General features: G+C 45.6%; 1 protein-coding gene across 1 annotated transcript in view; it reads left to right on the forward strand.

Annotated features, from left to right (window-relative positions):
- The window catches only part of PDLIM1 (PDZ and LIM domain 1), a 45,500-nt gene extending 21,901 nt beyond the window's left edge, over nt 1-23,599 (forward strand). The window contains exons 3-7 of the mRNA XM_005153868.4: nt 1,443-1,527; nt 11,919-12,109; nt 18,124-18,278; nt 21,306-21,423; nt 23,062-23,599. Coding sequence (XP_005153925.1) covers nt 1,443-1,527; nt 11,919-12,109; nt 18,124-18,278; nt 21,306-21,423; nt 23,062-23,248 — 736 coding nt within the window. The 3' untranslated portion in view covers nt 23,249-23,599. The remainder of the gene's footprint in view (nt 1-1,442; nt 1,528-11,918; nt 12,110-18,123; nt 18,279-21,305; nt 21,424-23,061) is intronic.
- Nucleotides 23,600-23,924: the final 325 nt, after the last annotated feature.

The raw sequence follows: 23,924 nt of genomic DNA on the forward strand, positions 1-23,924 counted from the left end.
GCAACAGCAGGTCAATGAAATTTCTCCTCTTCCCAGAGTGAGAATGCTGCCTCCTGCTGCCTCCCACTGAGCTGCCCTCTGGATGTAAGTGTTAAAATTCTATTTATGAAGCAAATGTCTGGGATGTACATGTGCATCACAATTAAGTTTGGGCTGTTTAAAAAATGTCCTGATACTGGAGGGCTTCTAGAAGAATGGTATAGATTAGACTGAACTTATCATTGGTAGCTCTGTTGCCTATTTCTCCATCCTTATCAGTTTTATAAGCCTTTTCTATTTAAAGGTTTTTTGGGTTTTTTTTCCAGTTATCAATCTAATTCTCAGTAGAAGCATTCCTGTTTTGCAAAGTACTTAAATTGGAGCTGGCCCTGCACCCACAAATACCTGGGAAGTACATCTATCTGCAGTTGCAGATTCCACAAAGGGCTCTTGTCAAAACAGGACGTGGTTTTCAAAACTCATCCTAAAAGTTTATCAGCCATCTGGTTGTTGCATTATGCAATGTTTAGCACTGAACTACAGTCTTCACGCAACAATACTGCAGCCACTCATTCCCTACTATTAAAAACCTTGGGGAAAGTGGCACAGTTTAGTCCATCTGAGATATCAACTACTGTTGTACTTCTGACAAATGTTGGTAATATATGTTTCCCACAAAGTATCTCAAGCAGATCAAAGCACTCCTTCCTCACCACTTGTTTGTTGTTCTCTGGGACATAGCAAAACTCCAAAATGATGAAGGTAAAGTGGTTGGTTTTGGTCACAGATCTTCACTTGTCTTTCAGGCTGCTGTGAGTAACTGGGTCAGACCACATATCAGTAAAGGTTATGTAGACTTTCTCTGACATATGATGTCATCTCAGTTTTTAGGGGTTTGCTTTGGTTTGGTCTGGTTTTTTTTCCTCCCCACAATTCCCAAAAGCCTCTTTGTTTAGCATGGATACTGCTGTATAAATAAGAAAAAAATTTCAGAGACCCAAACAAAAAAATATTTCTGTGTTATCCAAGGCAGCCCAACTTCAAGAGCAAAATACTAGCTGTATAGTCAGTTTCTCTTCCCAGCTATCCATAAAAGATGAAGCACACAGTAATCTGAATTGTCCCATTTAATTAAAGGATCTGCATCTAAGGGATATCTCCACCTTCTGCTGTTGGGTGACCACCAACTTTACTGCCTGGTTGATGTGTTGCCAGTGAAGTCCCAAAGGATAAGCCAGGACAGTCACTGCTGAGATCCTGTCTTTCTCCAAGGACCTTGTACAACATAACTAAGTCATTCAAGTTACATGCCTAAAATGAGGCTGTCTAGATTCCTTCTGATGTGGATAGTATTATATAAAAGACTGGGGAAATGTTTGGGAAATTGATGAATTTTAGGTTTTTTAGTAACAATAATGATGCTCCCTGATGAAAACAGATTATTCAAAATTTGTGTGTTGCAGAACAGAGTCAAAAGTCTGGTCACCACTTGTAAATGAGGAGGGAAAGACGCATCCTTATAAGATGAATCTGGCCTCTCAGCCACAGGTACGTAATGGAATAACTGAGTGCTCTTCCTGCGTACTTCCGTCCAACTTCAGCATGGTTTCTGGCCTGATACTCCAAGGAGCTCAGCATGTGTTGCTCCATTGGTAGCCTTGGGGATAGCACCATGTCCCATACCTCCTGGAAATCACATGTCACTCAGAAACCTTTGGAGACAGACTCCCTCCCTCCTGGTGAGAAGTCTGCTGCTGTGGAGAGCTAATCAGGTACCTTGCCAAGGTGTCTGACTAGCATGGATCAGAGGTGCTGTCTCCTGCTGTCTGCATGCTCACACCTACAGTGAGGCACAGAATGCACTGTAGAGGTGTGGCTCAATAAGTCATTGCTATTGTTGCTAAGCCTGATGATTTTCATAGATAAGAAAGGTCTTGAGAGGGGAGGAAAATGATTCACTCTTACAGTTTTTTCTGTTGCTGGGCTTTTTTTTTTGTTGGTTTGTTGGCGTTTTTTTCCTCTTACTTAGTAGGTTTGTATTAGCAGTCTAGCTGTGGAGAAAGTGGAAGAGAAGTACATCAGCCTGTTACAGTTTTACCTGTGTTGCAGGTCTTTCAGCCTCTGTCTAGAAGGTTGGTTTTGTAACCTGTTGACAGCCTTGTTTCACTGGTCTGCTGCCTCTGTGAAGTAAATATTATAGTAGCAGCAACCTGTGCAAGGGCTAAATCTAGCCTGGGCTAGATTTCGAGGATTACACTGCAAAAATCTACAATAGTACACTAAATATAATAATACATATTACACATAAATAATATAATACACTACAATACTATGCTAAAATCAGTGGCATTTCTCTGGATTTTTACTTGGGCAATGGCATGGATTTTGGTCCTATCACACATCCCATGTGAGTCTTTCTAGCAAAATCAGTAGAAATAGAACTCTTTATTAGGAACTGTAGTGATAGGACAAGGGGTAACAGGTTGAAACTTAAACAGGGGAAGTTTAGATTGGATATAAGGAAGAAATACTTTACTGTAAGGGTGGTAAGTCACTGGAATGGGTTGCCCAGGGAGCTGTGAATGCTCCATCCCTGACAGTGTTCAAGGCCAGGTTGGACAGAGCCTTGGGTGACATGGTTTAGTGTGAGGTGTCCCTGCCCATGGCAGGGGGGTTGGAACTAGATGATCTTAAGGTTCTTTCCAATTCTAACTATTCTATGATTCTATGATAATTAATTAAACACTAATAAGTCTATTTGGGTTGGAAAAGACCTGAACCAAAAGTAGCACATTTGCAGCAATACCCTGTCCAGACCTTGGCCTAGGATCTATTCCTGTTCTGTTTCATGTTGGGCTGTGTGTTGCTTGGCTTAAGAATGCAGTGTGGTGTTCTCCAGGTGTTCCATAACTCAGCCAAGGCACAGTGTGAGAGTGAGCCATTTGGACTTAGTTTGGGCTGGGGCCATGCGATGACACCTGTCTGTGACACTGTCTAGCTGAGATCTGGCCTGTGTCTTGTGCTGCCCTAGCTCTGGAGATGTTCTGCTGCAAACGGTAAGACTTGGAAGCCATGTCTTGCTAAAGGAGAGTCTGCACTGAGGCTTTGCTGCAAGGCTGCAGAGGGCTATTGTTAAGTTCAACAGGAGACCTGATCCTAGAAACCAAGTTCCTAACCCCCCCATTTTTCCCCCTGAGTCCAGCCTGGGTAACTGGAAAGATATTCACTGCTGGTCAAATACTAAACATAGGCCATTTTAATTAACTAATGCCACCTCTTAAACTCATTTCCTATGGCAGTTTTAACCCTAATCAATAGCTTTCTTTTAGTCAGCTGCCCTCCAGGTAGAGTGTTAGTATGTGAGTCAGCCCTGGGGTGTTGCAGGGAGCCTGCTGCAATCAGTAAGAAACACGGTTGAGAGAGACTAACCTTAACTCTGGTCTTTGACTTCCAAGTCATGCCCTGCTTTCTAAGAATCCAAGTAAAGGGTATTATGAAGGTCAGACTATGCAGGATTCAAGAATAATCCTGCTGGTGGAGCACATTCCCTCCTAAATCCTAACCTTAGTCCTAATGCTGGTTGTAGGTCTGGCCACAAATGGAATTAGGTATACAGATAACCCTATGCTGCTAATTTGTAAGTCTGGCACATCTGAATTTGTTGATACTAACCTGTAACTGACTTCAGTAGGAGAATTTGATGAGAAACTGACTGTGGAGAGATTTCTGTTACAAACCTTGTCTCTGAGCAGTCACCATTGTCTTAATCTAATACTAGGATTAAACTTTTGCCTGAAAACTAAGCTTTGACCCTTGTGATGGCTAATATAAGAGTTATTTCGTGCTGTAAAAGGAACATTAAAGCTCTCACAGAAATCTTGCCTTTCTTATTCCCCTTCCTAAAATGAAGCCAAGGAAGTCATTTGCAGTTGCCTGAGTGGGGCTTGCTATTGTTCAGAGCATGGAGCTTTCTTTCCTTTAAAAGGTTTTGCCTGCTGCATTCTCTGAGGAATTCAACTGTGAGAGGGAGGACATATGATGTCAAACCACAAGCTCCCATTTACTCTTGCTGCTTCACAGGGCGTGATGATCTAGTCCACTGTGTCAAAGAAAGGTGCCATGAACACCATGAAGTTTTAAGGTTTGTGTTGGTGGTTTTTGTTTGGGGTTTGGTTTTTTTTTGTTTGTTTGTTTTTTATACAGACATGCTTTTCAATAGCTGACTGCAGCGAGTAAAGTTTGTGGTGAGATCTGTCTGCTTGGAGCATGAAGTCAGTGGAGCACACCAACTGCTGCCAGAGCTGTGGCAAGCATTGGCTGAGTCACTCTGGGTCTGTCTTTGCAGCATCACCAGGGATTTCAGCCAGGCTTGCTTCAAATCAGCAGCAGCGGAGTGGAGCAGATGCTGTGCATATACATATCAAATGGCAAACTGCTATGAATTTTAGCACAAAGATGCTGATCTCACTTTTCCAACAGGATTGGTTGAAGTTATGAGTAGAGCTGAATCTTCAAAGGCAGCACTGAGCTGTTCAGGTTTTTTTAACTTGCTTGCCAGTGAAAACAGTGTATTTGCTTTCCTTGGCAACAGTCTTGTACAGAGCACTTATTAATTCACTTACCAAAGAAAACAGGACATAGGGAGTCCAAGTGGTTCATTTAAGTCCTGATCCAAGGTCCTCTGCCATCTCACTTTTTTCACACAGCCATTCAAAAATGCAGAAATTCATGTGAACAGAAAACAAACCAAAGAAAAGCTTGAAACTCTTTGAAGACACAGGACTGCAGTTATTCAAATAAGTTTCCACCTTTCTTAGACAGTTTGATGTTGAAGGTAGGAAACTGCCTTCAATATCTTAATTGAAATTTCTCAAACTTGTCCGCCTTCCCTTCCTCTTCACATGGTGTTGGTGCAGTTAAATAACTAGGTCTTTGCAAAAGGTCTTGCAAAAGAAGTTATTTTCCTGTTTGTCTCAAGAGCTAGATAACTCACCATATTTTACCCCATTTGATACAGACTACTTGTTTATTGCTGTAATGCTTTTGGAGGCTGATACTTGGTGAAGTGCTGTGTTGTCCTCTGTAAGTATTTTCCCTTACTTGGAAGGCAAGTTCAAGATACTTTTAGGCACCTTTGGAAAATAAAAAGACATTCTTTAACCTCTTGTGCATTCCCTGAAGTCCTGAATCCTAAGGCTGACTTCATTGTCTAAGCTGACCTTTGCTATGAAAGAGTTACAGCCTTATTATTATTTCATTATTATTATTATCTTTATCTTGTGAAATTACTTTAAACTGAGGCAAAAGTGATGACAAAATCACATTTCATTGAAAGGTGCAGCAGCCTGTCAGTGATGATGGCTCAGCCGCTGAGCCAGCTTTGTTTTGGGAGTGACCATGGCAACATTACAGGAAGGAAATGACAGAGCCATCTTAGTATATTTACTCAATTATTTCACTTGCACTTCTCACCCAGATCCTAAGGGTAATCACTCAGTGTCATTTTCCCATCTTTTCCTCACTGCAGTGGGAAAGATTAAAATAGCATGTCTGCCTCTCTCTTCTGTTTAATGTTTTTTGAGAAAAGTGATCGCAGCAGAAGAGAACAAGTTATGTGGTGACTAAGGTAATTTTAATGCTTATGACAGTGACCAGAGACCAGCATAACTTTCAGACTCAGCCATGCCCCATGGTGACCCTGGGCCAGGAATTAAGCTTAGGACCCATGCGCTGGTGTGTGTGTCTGTATTGCACCTTGGTCAGTTAAACAATAAGACTCTATCCCCCAGACTGTGCCATGTCTTGTCAGACCCAGGCTCTGTGGGAAAAGGTTTGTTTTCTTTTTTTCCTCCTCCCTGTATTTGTAGGACAGTGAGATCAGTGGGGTCTAGGTCTCCGTGCTGAGTGAGCTCATGCAGGGAACGAGCTGAGAGAGGCCAGCTTTGAGGGAGGTCAACACCAGCACTGTCTCCAAAAAAGCTTGTCCAGCTCCCTGAAGGCCATATACCCTGTTTGCAGTGAGGCACATATTAACATCACCCCTCAAGAATGTCAGCAAAAACTTAGTTTGGAATGGATAGATTGGTTCTTTCTAACCACAGAAGATACAGTCATTCAAACATGAGGATGTTTTGTTCTGTTTTAAATGAAATATAACCTACCGACATGCAGCTGGAGGAACTCTGGGGGTGAATCAGGGTATCTGTGGGATGAGAGAGACAGACAGCCACTTCTGTCTTCCCAAGGCTTCTTGAGTGCCTGTCCTGTCCTTATCCTTGTCATCCTTGTCCTTGGAGAGTGATGTCATTGTTTCCATCTTGTGTATTTTATCTCCTTGGATACAGGGAAGGCAGGGGCTATAGAAACTGGGCGTGTGGCTGGCTTGGCCTTTGATAAGGCCATGCATGTATGGGCAAAGCATGAAGCAATAGGTATAAAAAGTAACAACATTGCATTTCAGACAAGGGAATTGTGCTGGCATATCGTGACCTGTTTTTGGTTAAAAGGCGTTACCACATGGATGTGGAATGTGTCGGGGATGTGGAGGAGAGGATGTGGGAAGCCAGCTTGTTGTTTTACCCCCCTGCAATAACAAGACCCCAAACCCTTCCTAATTTCTAATCATATTTCAAAGCATTGCAAAAGATCTTTCCATAGCTGAAAACCCCAAACCATAACAGTGGGAGAGGTGAAAGTAAAGGCACTTCTGAATACTTGTGATCGCAGCTGTTGAAACATAGCATGGGGTAGAGTTTGCCATGCAGATTTCCCCTTCCGAGCTGTTGCTGCACATTTGGTGAGAGCAGCCTACCCCTCAGCTGGGCACAAGCATGGCCTTTGCTCCCCAGGCAGCTTCACAAGGGTGAGGATGGGACCAGGGAGTTTGTCTGCCAGGCTCCACTCGTCCCTCCTTGTGGGACCAGAGAGCTCTTGTTTGCTGAGGTTTGGTCAGGGGCCTGTTTTCTTAGAGCTGAATAAACATTTATGCTGAGAAATGTTTAATCTTGTTTCCGCTTGGCATGGCTCTCGAGGTGTGCAATCCAGGATCGCCCGCCCCGAGCCTCCAGGCTCTGACTAGGGACCTTGGAGGGAGGGGCAGGAGGAGGCAGGGGAGTGGGGGTACCGTAGGTGCCGTGGCAGCAGGGCAGTAGCCAGCACCTCTGAGCCCCCAGCACTGCCAGCTGCCTTCAGGCTGTGCTGTGGGAAGAGGAAAACCCTGCTTAGAGGAAAGGCTGCCCAACCCTCATGTCTTGGTTTAGTTTATTTAGCAAGTATGAAGAACTTCCAGCTTTTTCCTGTTTCTGGTGGTGGTGAGGTCAGTGCAGCCGGGATGGCCTTGGCCACTTCACAGCGCAGTGGATGGGTCACAAGAGCCCACCCTCATCCCAGACTACCTCTAAACTGCCTGAGGGCACTTGGGGCCATGGAGGTATCCAGGTGGCTTTATGCCCCTGATGCATGGGATGTGCTACAGCTCAGCTGATGGAGGTGGCTCATCTTGGTCTGCCTATCCATCTGCCTTGCTGACAGCTGGAATTTCCCTGGAGTCCCATTATCAGATTCCCAGGATAAGCAGGCCCCATGGTGGTGTCCACACATGGTGAGGAGGAAGCAGCCGGCCAATGCGAGCTGCTGCCCAACCCCAGCGCCAGGCATGGAGGTGGTGGCAGATGTAGCTTTGGGGATTTCACAGGCTGGGCTTCAGCGTCACTGAGCATGGCCTGGCATGAGTGGGAGGAAGGGGCTATTGTTTTCCCAGATAATTCCCCATGACGCAGCCTGAAGCCGGTGCAGTAGGAAATGCTGATCAGCTTCCTGCCTTGGCACAGGGATGATTCCATCCCCGCAGCCTGATACTGTGGCTGGCGGCTCCCTGCCAGGAGGGATATGATAGCAGGGGAGCCACTTGGCACCCAGCTGGAAGAGCCACTGTGCAGTGTCTGCTGCACACAGCAGCATCCCCCTGTGCTCTCAGAGAGGGCTCCTGCCACTAACACTGGCACCCAGACAGCTCATCTGGCAGGACACCTGCATATTTGACCTGAAGCTGGGGTCCTGCAAACCTTGTTTGTCCTTGGGACTGGGGAATAGCTTTTTCTCTGGGATGCAGGGGGAAGGGTTTGTGCTAGTGCCTGATGGACTTGAGAGCACACAGGGTTGTGCTCCAAAGCCACTTGGAGCTTGTTCATAGCAGGAGGAGATAGTTTCAGATAGGGAGGGGGCTGTTGGAGGAATGGCTTCATTTTGAAGTTAAGCAAGATGAGACCTCTCTAAGTTCAGAAGCAACACCCTGGCAGAGAAGTTTGTGCAGTTGCTAATTCATTTTAGCTAGGGCTAACCACTCTGGCAGGCCCTCTGGAGACATACCTCTACAAAGGAAGGAGGGGAGCGTGGCTGGTATCTGTGCAGACAGAGTGCTTTAACTATCGTGGTGTTAGTTTATAGTGGTAAAATACCGTTCTTGAGTATGCTGCCTGGAGGCTGGGAGCTTCCATACCCTGTATTCAGACCAAAACAACTGCTACCATTACCCCTGTTCGCTGCTGCCTGCAACCCACTGCAGGCAGGGCTGGTGTCAGGGGACTGGGGCTGCCTGTTAACAGGCTTAGCAACAATAGCAATGACTTATTGAGCCACACCTCTGCAGTGCACTGTGCCTCATGGAAGGCAGCGCCATGGCTTGCAGGAAGGGTGAGGCAAGTGCTTCAGGATCTGACGGCAGATTCTAGCTGAAGATGTCTCCAAAAAGATCTAATATTAATTAGTCACACTCCTCTTTACTACTGACAAAGAAAGAGTAGGTCATGCTCTGACTGGATAAGATCATGTCTTTGTGTCTGACTGCCAGTTCTTTCTTTGCAAACAGATCATTGCTTACTGATTTGCAGTGCATGTCCAGCCAGAGATGCTCTTTAATGCTGCTTGCCCCCTTTTCTTTGTGTTGGTCCTGGGAACACCACAGCCTTAGAGATGCTGCAAACCCCAGGCATCTCAACTGCATACAAATGCAGTATGCACTGGTTTTGTACTAACATTTTTCACTTGCTTTCTGGTGGTCAGGTTTTTGGGAATGTCACATTTCTGGTATTTTTTTTTTCAAATACAAAGTCTGAGACTCTCACATAAACATATGATTCCAGGAGCTGGGGCTTTAACAAAACTGCTGCAACACCACAAAGCCTGTATTGGTGGTTCTGGCAATCCTTAGGTAAATACATTTGACAGTGAGAACACACTATCTTTTGATCTTGGGATCATGAAAGCACTTGTTCTTTGCAAATTCCTTTCACAGCTCGAGCAGAAAGAGCAGAACAGTATGACAGGAAGTGCTGGAGACTTTGGATTATCCAAATGCTCTTTATAATGTTACTGTTCTTGTAATCCTTGTCCATAGATTCTTGGGTTATACACCTTCTACACTGTTCTCTAGATGAGAGTTTTGTAGTCATCTAATATAATCTTCAGATAATACCTTAAGCACCGATATCTCTATTTAACCTGTTATAAAATCCCTTATAATCAGTGGACTTGATCCACATGAGAGATACTACAGGTATCCTGACGCTTTTGAAAGCTTCATTTATGGTCTTGGATATTATTACGTAGCAGAAAACCTAGCTGGTGGCCAAAAGTAAGCCAAAATCTCCTGTGTGGATTTTGTGTCTGAGCATGTGTTGGAGCTCTTGGAGTCAAAGCACTAATGTGATTTCAGCCTCACTCATCCATCTGGCTGTCTATTTTCTTAACATTTGTAGGAACCTAAACATCCTTGAAGCCTCTATCACTGTCAGACTGATTTGGGCTTGGCTGACAGATCCAAAGGTCCTTCGTGGGGGTGGGAACATGCCCGTGTGCATGTGGAGTATGTAACTGAGATGCCTTGCTTCCTTAGGAAACGAGAATTAAAAAATAAAAGCAACTCTAAATTACTTCCCTTTTTGTAATTGTTGATTAATACTTAAATGTTTCTATAATAGAAGTTGTGACATGATTTCAACTTTGAGCCTATTTAACCTAAGAGTATAACTCCTTTAGCCTAAAACTTGTGCCTCTGTCTTTCATTAAACTGGCTATTTATGTGCACTTCTGAACCTATTTCCTACTTACGGCCTCCAAATGGTGGGCTAGCATGTGCATTTAATGCTGATAAAAGATCACTGATACTTTTCCCCACGGTGTGATATACAGGATGAAGTATATTTTTGCTAAAATCCACAGTTTCTGCCATGGGAAAGACTATTTTTATGAGCACTATTATGTGCTTTGAGTGACATTGCAACAAAGGGAGATTAGCTAATTACTCCAGGGTCTTTCTTCCTTTGGTGTGTGAGAAAGTTGCATGGCTGACGTCCATAAGCATCAGACAGAAAGTCATGGGAGAACAGTTCCGCCACCCCACATCTTGAGTTAGCCCACTGATTTCAGATTACTTGTAACTCATGAGTGTGTTTGGATCCACACCGCTCTTCTCTAAGGGCTCTTATGTGCTGTGCTTGGTGCTGTAAATAGCATTTGAGTGCCATGACGTGAGATGACTCCCATCTGTCAGTCTGGGAATGTTAGCCAGCTGCCTAAGGAAATCAGGGGACATAAAAGTGATTTAAAGAAAAATCTGTAGGGGAATTTCATCATACTTGTTTTTATTGAGTGTTTATCCTGTAACTATAGCTCTATCAAACAAATGTCACAAGATGTTCAAAGGGCGGTGAAAGCCGACTTCGTTGCTGTAGAAGTCAGCGCCTATGTGGCTCCCTATGTGGGAGGGGGAACTGGTTGTGTTAATTAGTGCTGGGAACCATGGGCCCAGCATGTTAAGAAGGGCCCTGTTTCATCTTGTGCCATTGGACCTTAGCCCTGTATTGAAGCCCTGCCCAAACTTTACAGATGGCTAAAACAGTTCAAAATGCACATTTGGGTGCCATCTTTCAGCCCTGGATATTTCAGCTGCCTTTGTAAATGTTAGTCCTTTCTTCTGCCTGCTCTAGTGAGGCCTCATCGTACTTTCTTCTTGCTTTGGTCAAGTGTCTTCTCTGGAGAGAAATGTTGTTATCTCTGCCCAGGCTGCTAATTCCCAGCCTCCTGAACTGGTGATGGGGCTTAGAAATTTTCCTGGTTTTGTTAGCACTGCCTGTGATTCAGAAGAGTCTTGGATTTTCCCCCTTTCTTATGAAATTGTAATTAGTGTTTCTTAGTATCCACTAATACTGCTCAAAGCCTCCAGTTTGCAGCAAACCCAGGATGTCTGGGTGATACCTCATACTTCTGACACTGTAGAAGTCTCTGGCAGTTAGCTGTCACTGCCTGTGGACAATCTTTTGTATTAACAACAGCCATCTTCCCATCCTTATTGTGGGAATTTCTTGTCCAGAAAGCCCAAAGTTGTTCATCAGAGACAGCTGTGAACCCCAGTCTCAGCCAAAGGAGCAGACACACTCCAGACCACTTATAGTAATAACAAATCCCTTCTTTCTGGGTTGCCCTTGTGTAAGTAAAGCCAAGCTTTCAGATGTCATTGAAGAGTCTGCCTCTTTCTGCTGCTCATATTTTTTCCATAGAAAGCCCTGCTTTCAGGAATTGCAAGGAATGCTTGTCTTGCATGAGAAGGTAGGTCCTGTGGTTTACCGTAGGCTTGCGGGAGGTCCCAGGTATGTGGCACCTTGAACTAATAGCTCTGGCGATGTTTCTGGGTTCTTATGTTGCCAACATGTCAACTCTTGAAATGTCCTGAAAGTCAGCCTGAAGCCATCCAGGATGGGGCTGAGGCTCTTGTGACTTTTGGAAGATACTTGCCTGCTTTGATGGTTATTGTTGCATACTCCTCAGCTGACACCATACGTAAAGGCCATCACTGCAGTGGCTGCTTGCTCCAGGCTGCCCTGTCACATCCCACCTGCATGCTTGAGCACCTCTGATTTTTGCCTCTGCTCCTTTGCATGCAGGAAGTAAGACACATAGGAAGTGCACACAACCGGAGTGCAGTGCCCTTCACTGCTGCCACAGCTTCTGCCCCCAGGGTGATCACTGCTCAGTACAACAGCCCAGCAGGGCTTTACTCCTCAGAGAACATCCAGACCTTCAACACTGCTGTGGAGTCAAAGACATCACCAGGGGCCCTAGAATCTACCAAGCCGTAAGTATCTTCCTTACTTCCCATCCCTGCCCAGGTCCCCAGGGAAAGGCTCCAGGAGATGTGTGTTCACTGTGAGGATGCCAGTTTGTTAACCCAGAAAAGGTTTTTTTCAGGTCAAGGAAAGGAGCAGACACATGAACATGAATGTGGTTCTCAGGGCAGGGCTTGGAGGAGCGGGGAACATTTCAAGAGATCCAGAAGTGAAATTAATGCTGTTGTGTTTCTTTGTTTAGCAGAGACCGACGCAGTTTCCACGTGCGTTCAGCATGACATGCCAGCCTGCTGGTCTGACCAGGTGCCTGACAGCTTGTTACAAGCACTTAGTTAGAGTTTTGTGCTGGCTTTGCGGGTAATGCTGGGCAGGAGGGGTACTAGCTAGTGCAGGAAGCACACATGTCCCCCTTCCTGGCTGGTGTCTGATTTGTAGTCAGACTCTACCTAAGTCTGGATCTTTCTGTTTCTTATTACTGAACCTTGTTTTTCACAGGAGTTTTAAAAAGTAGTTGAAACATTGATAGCTGAAACATTGATACCTGTGTGAGCAGTTTCATATATGGGACTGGAAAGGTTCCCAACCTTAAAAGGGCCTACTGATTTTTGTGGTTGTGTCTGAGCTTGCCAGAGACATTATTCCAAAAGTCCAACATTCCTCTTTTTTTCATTGGAAGCAATAAAGCAGGAGCTGTCTGAAATCTTTCTGGCTGTGTTGGTCAAGTTGCTTAACTGCCCTAAGTCTATAGCCGTACCAACTCCCAGGAAAACTTTGGCCACTTTTACAACAAAAGCTGCAAGACCAATCTTTACGTGATAGTTAAATTTCTGACTTGTGAATGGGGAGCCAAAAGTAACTTCAGCCTCTGCTTCTGTAGGGTACAAAGACCTGAGATTGTGTTTTAACACAAGCCTAAAAACTTGCCCCTGACTGAAACTGGCTTCTCACACTGGCAGCTCCAGCTGCAGGGCTTCTACTAGGCAGTTACAGAGTTGCAGCTGGCAGACAAGGTGCCAGATGTTTGTTCCTCATTTGCTTCTGGTAGAGCTCAGCAGCCTCATCCAGGGGCTGAGCAAAGGCAGAGCAAGAACAAGAGAAATCTGAATTTGCATTAAGCTGATGGGACCATTTGGCGCAAGCAAAGGATATGTAGGTTCTCCCTTCAAACAGCCTTGCAGCTGTCTTTAAATCCCTGCCCTTCTGTTTTCTGAGTTATTCGTACATGACCCACCTTGCTCTAGGTTTATCTGGTATTTTATCTACACCCCCATGCTGCACACAGTAGACATGCAGCCTATCTGAACCCAACACCACTGCACATAGTAATGCGACATGGGGCCTGGTCCATGCTCCATCTTGTATGATGTAAAAGCAAGGCTGGTACAGACAGAAACACCAGCCAATCCACTGGATTTGCAACTGGTGTTGCAAAGCAGGTGGGGAGGGAAGGGGGAAGCCTCACAGCTGAGCACATCTGTTTTGGGGTTGGAGGTGAGATGGGCCCTCTATAGGATGCCCGGGCTAGGTTTGGGAAGGGTAGCAGTGAAGGTGGCACTCCTTGGCTGGACAGTAGGACCATGAGTGCTAGTTCATATTGAAATCCCTGCTGCCATGTCTTCATTACCTTTACAACCCCTTTGCTCATCAGTAGAGTGACTACATTTTAAGTTTTTGTGTGGGCACACCTGGAGTGTGAGACCAGAGCCACAGCACTAGCCAGAAGCCTTTAATGTAAAGTCATGTATTCAGTGGTGTGCCCCTCAGACAGTATTCTGCAACTGCTTGTACTGCTTAGAGTATTAGGTTTAGTCTATTAATGTCTTCCTTCTTTCCTTTTTTCCTCTGTTGCACTTTTCCCTCAATTCTACAACGTAAAACTCAAATGAACCCCCAAAAAACACAACTCAATCTGCCCACATGAACGTTTGGGCCCTTAGTTGCCCTTTGCCAATGAGCCCAATGCAGGCTCCCGTCGCCTCCATCTATAACCCTCTGCAGGTGCAGACCTCCAAGCGGAGGCACAGCACCTCCTCCATCCCCAGCCAAGTCCGAGTGGGGCCTGAGCAGCTGAAGCGCACGGCTCAGATCTGCCCCAAGAGCCCCGTGGAAGTGGAGGTGCCGGGACTCAAAGTGCTACACGTGCAGTTCAATTCTCCCCTGCAGCTCTATTCGCAGAGCAACATCATGGATTCCCTGAAGGGGCAGATCTCTTCTGTTAGCCCTGATTTGCCCAGGTAACCTACCCGTTGACTTTGCAGTGGGCTTCAGTGCATCCCTTCATCTGCATCTTGGTGTCCACGAGTACCTCGTCCCTGTCTGTGGCTCGCAGTGTTGCTGGTCACAAGGAAACAACGTCTACATTTCACCTTTCTGACACTAGTGCATGACTCTTCACAGGGGCTTCCTCTGCATTGTGTCTGTGTCTAACATTGCAGGAAGCACCAAACATGGTTTCAGCCTGTCACTGTGTCCATTGCTCTCTGTGCACCCATGCGGCAGGCCCTTGACAGCAGCTGGTGGCTTTCCTGGAGGAGCCACCTGTAGCAGACGGCTTTGCTGGGGGCAGGAGAGTGCTTTATCCTGAAAGCTGGTGTTTCTCCTGCACTGAAATGATTGTTGTTTGTGACTGGAAGGTGTTTTCACATGTGTCCTTGTGCTTTTGTTCCACAGGCTGCGGGCAAGGCCATGTGCGTGCACTGGGCATGTTTCATTTCAGGCAGAAGCAGGTCCCCATAGGCTCCATCTTATGTTGGTAACACTCATGAGTTTGGAGCAGCCTGGGCAGGCAGTGGACACATGGAAGACACAGTCTATGTTCCCATCCCTGCCCAATTGTCTGCACAGGTTGCTGTTCTTGCAGCTGCCTCTTTGCCCATAGGAGTGGAGTATGCTCAACATGCAGGATGTGCAAGAGCCTCAGCATCACAAGGCCAGGGTGCTTTTAAGTGTTTTGCTTTGTGGCAGTTGGGAACCAGCTGGCCTATCACTCTAAATGATGGCCCACAGGGTTTTACAGGGAGGATTTCAGTACTGAGAAGGGTGAAGTAGAAAGTACATTTAGGCATCTCACAGGAGGGCTCCAACCAAGGCTGAATTGTTTCAGATGTGAACCATCAGCAGTTACCCCACTCTGTAACCATGCAGTTTGCAGATGTGTAACATGTGATTCAGGGAGGTGGTCAGTCTCTTGGTTTCCAAGGGACGGAGTGAAAGGGCACAGACAGATCTCATAGCTCTTCCTCTGCTCACAGTGCCCTCCTGGGCTAAGCACCGTATGCTTTGAAGAAGAAAAGTCGGTGTCCTCACCCATGGACCCACACAGCCAAGCTTTTTCCGTGTGCCAGCAGCCAAGAGATAATGGGAGGTTGTGGATTTACTCCTGCCTCGTTACTCAGGCCAGTTACTTGCTCTGGCTTCTAGTTGGTAAACTAGAAGCCGAGCATTCCAGTAACAGTCTTCTGGCTGGCTGTGCTGGTCCGGACAGCTGATAACACTCACAAAAGGAGCCCCAGGCATTAGCAGTTGTTTCATTGCAAAAGTGAATGCTCCAAGTACTTTGGAGCCCAGCTCTGAGATCCTTGTAAACTTTACAAAATGTGCTAACAGAAAATCGTAAAATGCCACTAGTAAAGAATAAGCTGTGCTTTTCTGAAGACGCTGTGCTAGACTGTGTCTTTATGGGTTTTATTGCCATCTTCTTGCCAATTTTAAAAGCTCAGCAATGCTGTGTTACTCAATCAGTGTTGCAAGCTGCCCATGGCAGAAGCAGTGAGATCCAGTAAAGCATGTTGGAGTTGTCCCCTACAAAGTTTTGGAGTTGAGGAACTTCGGTGCATGGTGAAGGAGACCAGTTGCTGGTGACTGCTGCAGATAAAGTACCTGTGTATCAGGAGGTGCCATAAATCAGCAAACATACAGAGACTTACTATACTGCAGGCACAAATCGTGTGCCTGTGCCCATTCAAAAGGTGCATGTGCTTTTGTTGGTTTGTTTTTTTATATTTTCTTTAAGCAGCATAGCTTTCTGCCCTGACAAATGGAGCTATTTCACTCTGCTCATACAAATTCTAGGACTTGGAGGTTTTTATAGTCTTTTGGAAGTCTTGTAGAGGCAAATGTACCTATAGGGTGTGTACCAAGGACAGGTGATCTTTCGCACACTGCCACAACACATGGTTGAAATGTGATGGCTTTGTTTGACTTTAGTGCTCTTGAAGGTGATGTAGCCTTTGCTTTTTGAGTGCATGTTAATGAAACATTCTTAGTATGCGAACTGCAGTGAAAGGTTTCTTGCCTAATGTTTTCATGGGTCTATAGAGTGGGGGGAGTATATGGGTTTACATAAGATGAACATAATGTGGAACATGGATTCATTTTGGATGAAGGACCTAGGACATTTTCTGTGTAATAGAAAGCACATCATTATTTTATTTTGGGTGAGAGGCTTCAGTAAATGACATTCAGGCAACAAGCGTTCAACTGCTTGCAAGCCCAATGTGCTTCCTGCTCCACTGAAAATTACTAAAGATGGAAACATTTTATGAAATTCTTTTTATGGAAATAGTGTTTTATAACACGTGCAACGATTTTAGCTCCGATACTTGAAGATTTATTATGTAGAGTAATTCTCAGATGACTCTGTTGCACATTGGCATGGAAAGTATGCAGTTGACTCCTCAAAAAAAGATTTCCCTTTGCAACTTAGTCTTAACTTTAGAATGTTTATTTACTTTGCAGGCAATCACAGGCTGCAGGAACAGTGAAACCTAATAGATCATTTACATTTATAAGGCTGCATTATGTGATTGAGCTGTCAGAGGAGACATGTCAGTTGTCTCATTTTTCTAGAGACGTTTTTACTCCAGTCATAGAATACAAAGCAGGCAGGAACCTCCCATGTCCATCCCCTAGCCCAGCAGTTATTTGATTTAAACCATCAATTTAATTAATTCCTATGGGATATTGTCCAGACTCTTTTTAAATCCTTTAGTATGGAGGTTGCTCACTTACTTACCCATAGCAATCTCCTCCAGCATTTCAGAGTCTGTCCATTGGAAGGCTTTTCCCAAGGAATATTCTGAACATCCTCCTGCAGTTTTAACCCTGTAGTTTATCCTGCACCCACTGGATGTGGAGAACATTCTAGGTACTGCCTCCAAGCCTCTTTCCCCCCACCCCAATGACCCTTCCACTGGCATAATGACCACCCTTTCAACCACCCTGCATTGGGAAAAGCTGACACTGAAGCACTTCAGGCTCTAGGCTGAGGGTGCAGGTCCCTCATGAAATGAGTGGCAGCTGAAAGGAGGGCTTAGTGTTAGCACACAGAAAACTCCTCTGCCCTTCACTTGCTTGTTAACCTTGATTAAATGCTCTAAATGGGCTGTGGCTCAGAGTCTTCTCCTATAAAATGGAAATAGCAACACTCACTTGAAAACCAAATTAAATTGTTGCCAGTTAGGGGTTCTTATCGTTAGGTTATACAGCTGTTACTTTGTGAAGATAGCCTTTAGGATCCATTCATAGTATACTTAACAAAGATTTCTGTTTAATGGAATAAACTTTAGTTAATTTGAGATTTTCAGTGGTGCAAGGTACTAGTCTAAGGTATTAGTTTATGCATGCAAGGAACATGCATAGATGGCACAGCTACCATGCAGGATCCCATCACAACACAAATTCTTTATTTTCCTGTTAACAGAGAGGTGATTTCCTGAGAAAGTTTTAGCTTCTGGAGTAAATAGTTAATTGTGAAGCACAGAGAACACCTGGGGACTGGCTGGGGGGCAGTCAGTTTGAACCTTTTCACAGTGGTGTATGCGGATAGCCCAGGGTGCCAGTCCCACCTGGGCTGTGGGTCTTGTGTGAGCACATCCAGCACCTCTGTGTTTTATGGCATCCTGTTGCACACTTGTTTTGCACGTTTGTTCTTCAGTCATATGATGCATTGTGAAAATTTTGCTAGAGGCACTGGCTCTAGTTTTCAGCTTTTTAACAAGCTTATTCCCTGTTCCTTTCTCAGTTTAGATCAGCATAACCAGCCCCCAGGCAGTATTGTCGTAGACAGAGAATCTGAGGTTTACAAGATGCTCCAGGAGAATCAAGAGTCAAATGAGCCACCCAGACAATCTGCTTCATTCCTTGTGCTGCAAGAAATCTTGGAGTCAGAAGAAAAAGGTGAGCACTTACTGCACACCTAATCTGAGTGTGCTTTTCTCTTTGCCATTCCTTGGGCTGCATATGATGTTTAAGAGTAATATCTAAAACTTTGTTTTCCTTTCTTAGCTGTTGATTGTTCAAGGTAGCGCACGTCAATGGTTTCTACAGAAACCTACAGACCCTCTCATAAACTTCTAAATATTCTCTTGTTGATTAGTGTCAGTGTCTACAGACCTGTATCACTGCTCACTCTTTGAGTGCTCAAGAAATAACCCCATACAACATTTAGCTATCAAGAAGGAATTTACAAAGTTGCAAAAATTTGTCCGTGTTTTGTAAAGTTTTGCCTCTTTAAGATAATATTCACTGATTAATGACCATCTTGGATTCAAGATTTTGAAAGGTACCTCAAGATAGTGATATTTAGTGAATCTTAATACTTCTGATAGCCATCCTTTGATATAAGAAAAATGATCTGTTTCTACAGCTGAATGTAAAAATAGGGAAGTTGGGTTACAGCAAGCAGTTCATAGCTTTTAAACTCTGAAATTTCAGTCTGCTTTTGCATTCGTGATCTGACATCTGGACTTCTGCAGTTCAGAGCTATAGATCTTAAGATTAAAAAAAAGCCAGTTAACTTAGATGGGGGCCAGATTGTACTTACTTTCCCCTTAAATAAACTAAAATAAACAAGTAAATAGGAAAAGAATTCCAAGAATGACTTTTTTTTCTTAGACCAGTTGAGACTTTGTCTTTTGTTACTAGCTTGGCAGTGGTATGTTCAATTTCATCCAACAAAAGCCTGATGCTGAGATACCACAAAATAAAACAGATCAGACCTACCATGTCTGAGGAATCTGTATGGAAACAGAAAAGTGAAGGAAATAAGGAAGCAATAGGAAGAAATAAACCAGGATCTTGGAGTCTTTAATATGCTGTTAAAATACCTACCTGAAAGCATATTTTAAATACTGAGTTTGCAACTTTCCCTCAGTGTTCAGCTCCTGTGTGGAAAGGACTTGAGTAGCTGCAACTTCTTACACAGCCAAGGTTTTCCCCCATGCTTATTAGTGCTGAAGAAGATATGAAGCAAAGGCCTCTCTGCTTTATCTTTCTTCGAAGATTTGCAGAATTACTGGGATTCTCTGGCACAAGGTTTGCCTGCTAGATCACAGGCCAGGATGGGCTTTGGCATCACTCCACTGTGAGCTGATAATCACCCATGCGGAGGAGGGCCGGGAGGTTACACAGCCCCAAAGGAATGTCAGTCCCTGAGGAGATGATGCCCCTGCCTGCCAGGCTCAAACACCCGTACTGCTGAGTCAGATCATGTCTGCTGTGATAAATAGCACATTGGTGATAAGCGGCACATTGGCTGGCTGCTTCTCCCAGCCAGTTTTCAGGTAGTGGCTTGTGAGTAGCAGCAGGGAGCTATTTCCCCAGCTGGGACAATTTCCTCGGGGTGTTGCTCTATTGGCTGTGCTGACTTACACCAGCTGAGAACCTAGCTTCCAACACACAGGGGATATGTGTGGGCAATGGTGTGTGGAGGTACCACAGCTGGTCTGTGTTTCCATGTTTAGACCTGATCCTGTACTAGCAGGGGGAGGGTGTTTCACAGGGTGGAACACATTGTGTTTCCTGTGGGCATTTGATTAGGCTGATCCCTTTAGAAAGATTTAAAAACATACTGTCAATGCTGATATGAGCAAAGTTTGAGGCACAGGGAGTGAGCAGAGGTGATAAATAGGGAAGAGCCTCCAAACATGGTTGCTGCTGTTTCCTTCCCAGGAAGGGTCACTTGCAGTAACTGTTGGAGACCAGGTACTTCATTTTGTGTTTGGAGGGTACATAAGCTGTAAGGAACTTATACCTCTGGACCAGCATCTCTTCATTGAACTGAGTGCAGACCTCTGAGCTGAAGGCTGCCACGGAGGCAAAGCATGTCAGTGTCACCTGCCCCATGGGTGAGCAGTGGTGACAGGGAGATGCAGTGGGCAGTTCCTTCCTTTTTCCTTCAGCTCCCCTGTCAGTGATGCTGCCCTGGGCTGTGACATGTCCTTAACCTTGCTGGTCAACAGCATATGCCTCTGGAGGATATTTCCTTCCCTTACAACAGGAATATCCACTGCACTGCTCTTTCGGTTTGACGTTAGTCAGAAGGGTTTTATCATTGTCCTTCCTAGCCTGAGGTGTCTGTTGATCCCCTCTGTTTTGGGTGAAACACCGGGTTGAACCACTTGCAAAAGTCACATAGATAAGACTAGTCACATCAATGGTGTCATTTTGTAAGAGGCTCCTTTTTCACTGCAGATATTTAAAGGCTTGCTTCGTATCCTGCATCTAGGATCCACTGCCGTTGTAGGAATTCAGGTCAGCAGATGTCTCCTGCAAAGGACCTGCAGGACATCCCTGCTCCAGAGAAGCTGCACTAGGGAGACACCTGGAGCATGCTATGCAGCAGCAGGAGGGCATGAGGTTATCCCCAGTGTCTCAGGGCCCTGCAAGAACAAAACGTTTGTTAACCAAACCTTCAGGAGTCTTGGGAGAGTCAGACCTATCGTATGCCAGACAGCAGACTGGAAAAGGACTTCTGACAGCCCTCCCCAGTCTGCCAGGATGCTCACCTCTTGCTGAGACCAAATCTGGCAATTAGCTTGACCTTGTGCCTGTGACTGGGACATGGCAGGGAGTCTCTGGTGCTGCCAAGGCTGGGGCAGGGGTAGAAGCTTTGCTTTGCTTTGTGCATCTGTGCATGTGAGACACATCGACTGAGGTCTGATGGGCTGTTAAGAGGAAAAGAAACTCTCATCTGACTGCCCACAGTCTCAGGCCCTCAGATTTCCAGGGCCAGGTTCAGCTGTGCCCTTTCTCTCCCTCCTTCCCACACATCCCTAAATCCCTGCCTGCTTTCCATGCATGAATCCCAGCCTCAGAGCTGGGGTTAAAGAATGTCACATCTCCCTAGAAAAACATCTGCTTGGGAGGGATAGCCTAGAGCCACGCATCTCACACGCTCTGAAGCACTCTCCTTCCACCCCCCAGGAGACCCCACCAAACCATCTGGATTTAGGAGCGTCAAAGCCCCCACCACAAAGGTGGCCTCATCGATTGGGAATGCCCAGAAGCTGCCCATGTGTGAGAAGTGTGGATCTGGTATTGTGTAAGTAAGCCTGTCCCTGGGGTTGCAGGTCAAGTGTACCATGCCTGTGCAAGGGGCTGAGGTGCTGCACCCAAAACACATCACCTGCTCACATCCAGAGCATCCAGGAGCTGGCCCAAGGCACAATTATTCTCACCAGCTTTGATAGCACCAATTTTGCAGTTCCCTGTAGTGAGACAGGAGTTGGGTTTCCCTCTACAGATTAATATCAGTGGAAACCAAAACAGTCCCTATGAGAAAAACTTTGATACAGTTGTTGCTGCAGTATTTTGCTTTCTACCTTTCAGGTAGGAAGCACCCAGAAACAAAATGTGCTATTCATTCAGGGCCTGTGTATTTAATGCTTTTAATGTCTTGGCACCCCCTGCCTGCCATAGAGTGGTCAGAGATGCATTGATGGTCAGAGGCAGTGTGGACCAAGAGAGCTGTGTTCTCCCTGGTTAGCTGTAGTACACCTCTACTGCATTTACGCAGACATAATTTTAGTTGTCTCTATGTGGGTATGTCCGACTGCCAGCACAGCAGAGGCATGGCTTTGATACGGAACTGCTGCACCGTAAGTATGACAACAGGAGGGACCCAACCCATGCATTCAGTTTGCTGTTCAGTTTCTCAACCATAGATTCTTACCTACAACCCCCTTAGCTTAACAGCTGACTCCAGCAGTCAAGTATTGGTAGTCTACCTGCATTATCATGGAAGAATTCAGATTTCTCCCATACTACCCACCACAAGCTATCAATCAGATAGTTGCTGAGACTCTCTACACTGTGATTGCCTGGAGCACCAGGGACTGCCTCATTAGATGTAATCCATACCCTGTAAAATATGAATCAGAGACAAACCCTACAATTATTCTAACAGCTGGGTAGTCCAGGAGAAAAAGCACAAAGCTATAAATAGCAATAAAAACTTAATGAATTATGGAAAATATAGGTGGCTGCTGGAACAAAATTATCCTCCTGGCACATTGTTGTGTTTTCCTCATCATCTGCTGGGTTAAGCTGTGAAATTTTCCAGAGCTGGCCTGCATTTGGCTGCATCCATTCACTGTGGCGCCTGAGCAGCAGTGTCTGAAATCAGAACAAGGATCTGGTCTGTGCTTCTCCCACACAAACTTGGCACATCAGTCACTAGCAAAAGGGCAGCAACAGCCTTCATCCACCTAGGTTGGTGGTAGGCAGTCATTTCTGTATTTCTTTTGCAATCCACTTGGTTTGGACCTGGATTTTGCTCCCCCAGATGGTCGACTTGATGCCTGCCATTTGATTCTGGGCATTCGAAAGCTGTTGTGCTGCCTCCAGCCATCAGCTAAAAGATGCCATCACAGTGATTCTTGCTGCTACACGATAGTGCCCCTGTGAAACTTAGGCAGGCCAGTGATAGGAAACACTTTCCAGAGGAGGAGTCCCATACCAGCATGTATTGGGCTCTAAAAGTGCTGCTAACATCTGCCTGGCAGGAGGTAGGGCCTGTTCTATGACTTCTCAGAAGACGTCAATCCTTTGACTTTTCAGGAGCAGCAGAAAATTGTCTGTCCTCAGCACTGGTGTGGGTCTGGGCTGGATGGGAGGTAGCTGGGGAAGAAGAAGGCAGTGGGGGGTACCTGGTGCTGAGGGGTGCTGGTTCCTTTCCCAGAGGGGTGTTTGTGAAGATCCGGGACAAGCAGCGACACCCCGAGTGCTATGTGTGCAGTGACTGTGGCACCAACCTCAAGCAGAAAGGACACTTCTTCGTGGAAGACCAAATCTATTGTGAGAAGCATGCACGGGAGCGAGTGATTCCCCCAGAGGGCTACGAGGTGGTCACTGTCTTCCCAAAGTAAACTGCGCTGCTCAGAGAGCCAGTGTGGATGGTTTATCCCCTGCTGCTTTTCCTTGAAAAGCACCATCCCTGCCCCCCTGCTGAATCTTGTTTGCAATAAGGAATGCTAGGCATGGCTTTGAATTTCCTTGCCATTATTAATCCTCCATTTGTTCACATGAGATGTCACTAATTGTTCAACATTCTTTTTGTTTTCTCTTGGCTTTTTCCTAATACACAGAATTATATTTTATTTCCCTCCTTTGCACTGTCACACAGGAAAATCAGAGGCCAAAGTCACATTACCACTGTTCTGTGTCCCAGTTATTTGCCTTCTGTTTGCATTCAATAAATGGGGTGAATCTACAAGGCAGATGGTTCTGCTTTCTCCTGGTATTCCTATGCATTGGACTGGGGTTACCTGGGCAGCAGAAGAGGTACTCAGTGCCTGGCCGTGTTTACAGAGAGTAGCAGGGGGGAATTACAACATTGAGTCAGACTGCTCTTGCGTGCTGCCCAGCTGCTGTTAGCAGCTGCCTGCTGGCAGCCAGCAAAGGCCCAGTGGGCACAGCCAAGCCACAGATCATAGCTGGCGCTGGTGGCCTGCCCCTGGTGCAAGGCAACTGAAACCTGCCTTCTTCCACATCCAGAACTGCTTCATGATGATGGGGCCTGTGATTCCCATACTGCATCACCCA

This window comes from Melopsittacus undulatus, chromosome 4 (assembly GCF_012275295.1).
Source record: "Melopsittacus undulatus isolate bMelUnd1 chromosome 4, bMelUnd1.mat.Z, whole genome shotgun sequence".
Classification (NCBI taxonomy): Eukaryota; Metazoa; Chordata; class Aves; order Psittaciformes; family Psittaculidae; genus Melopsittacus; species Melopsittacus undulatus.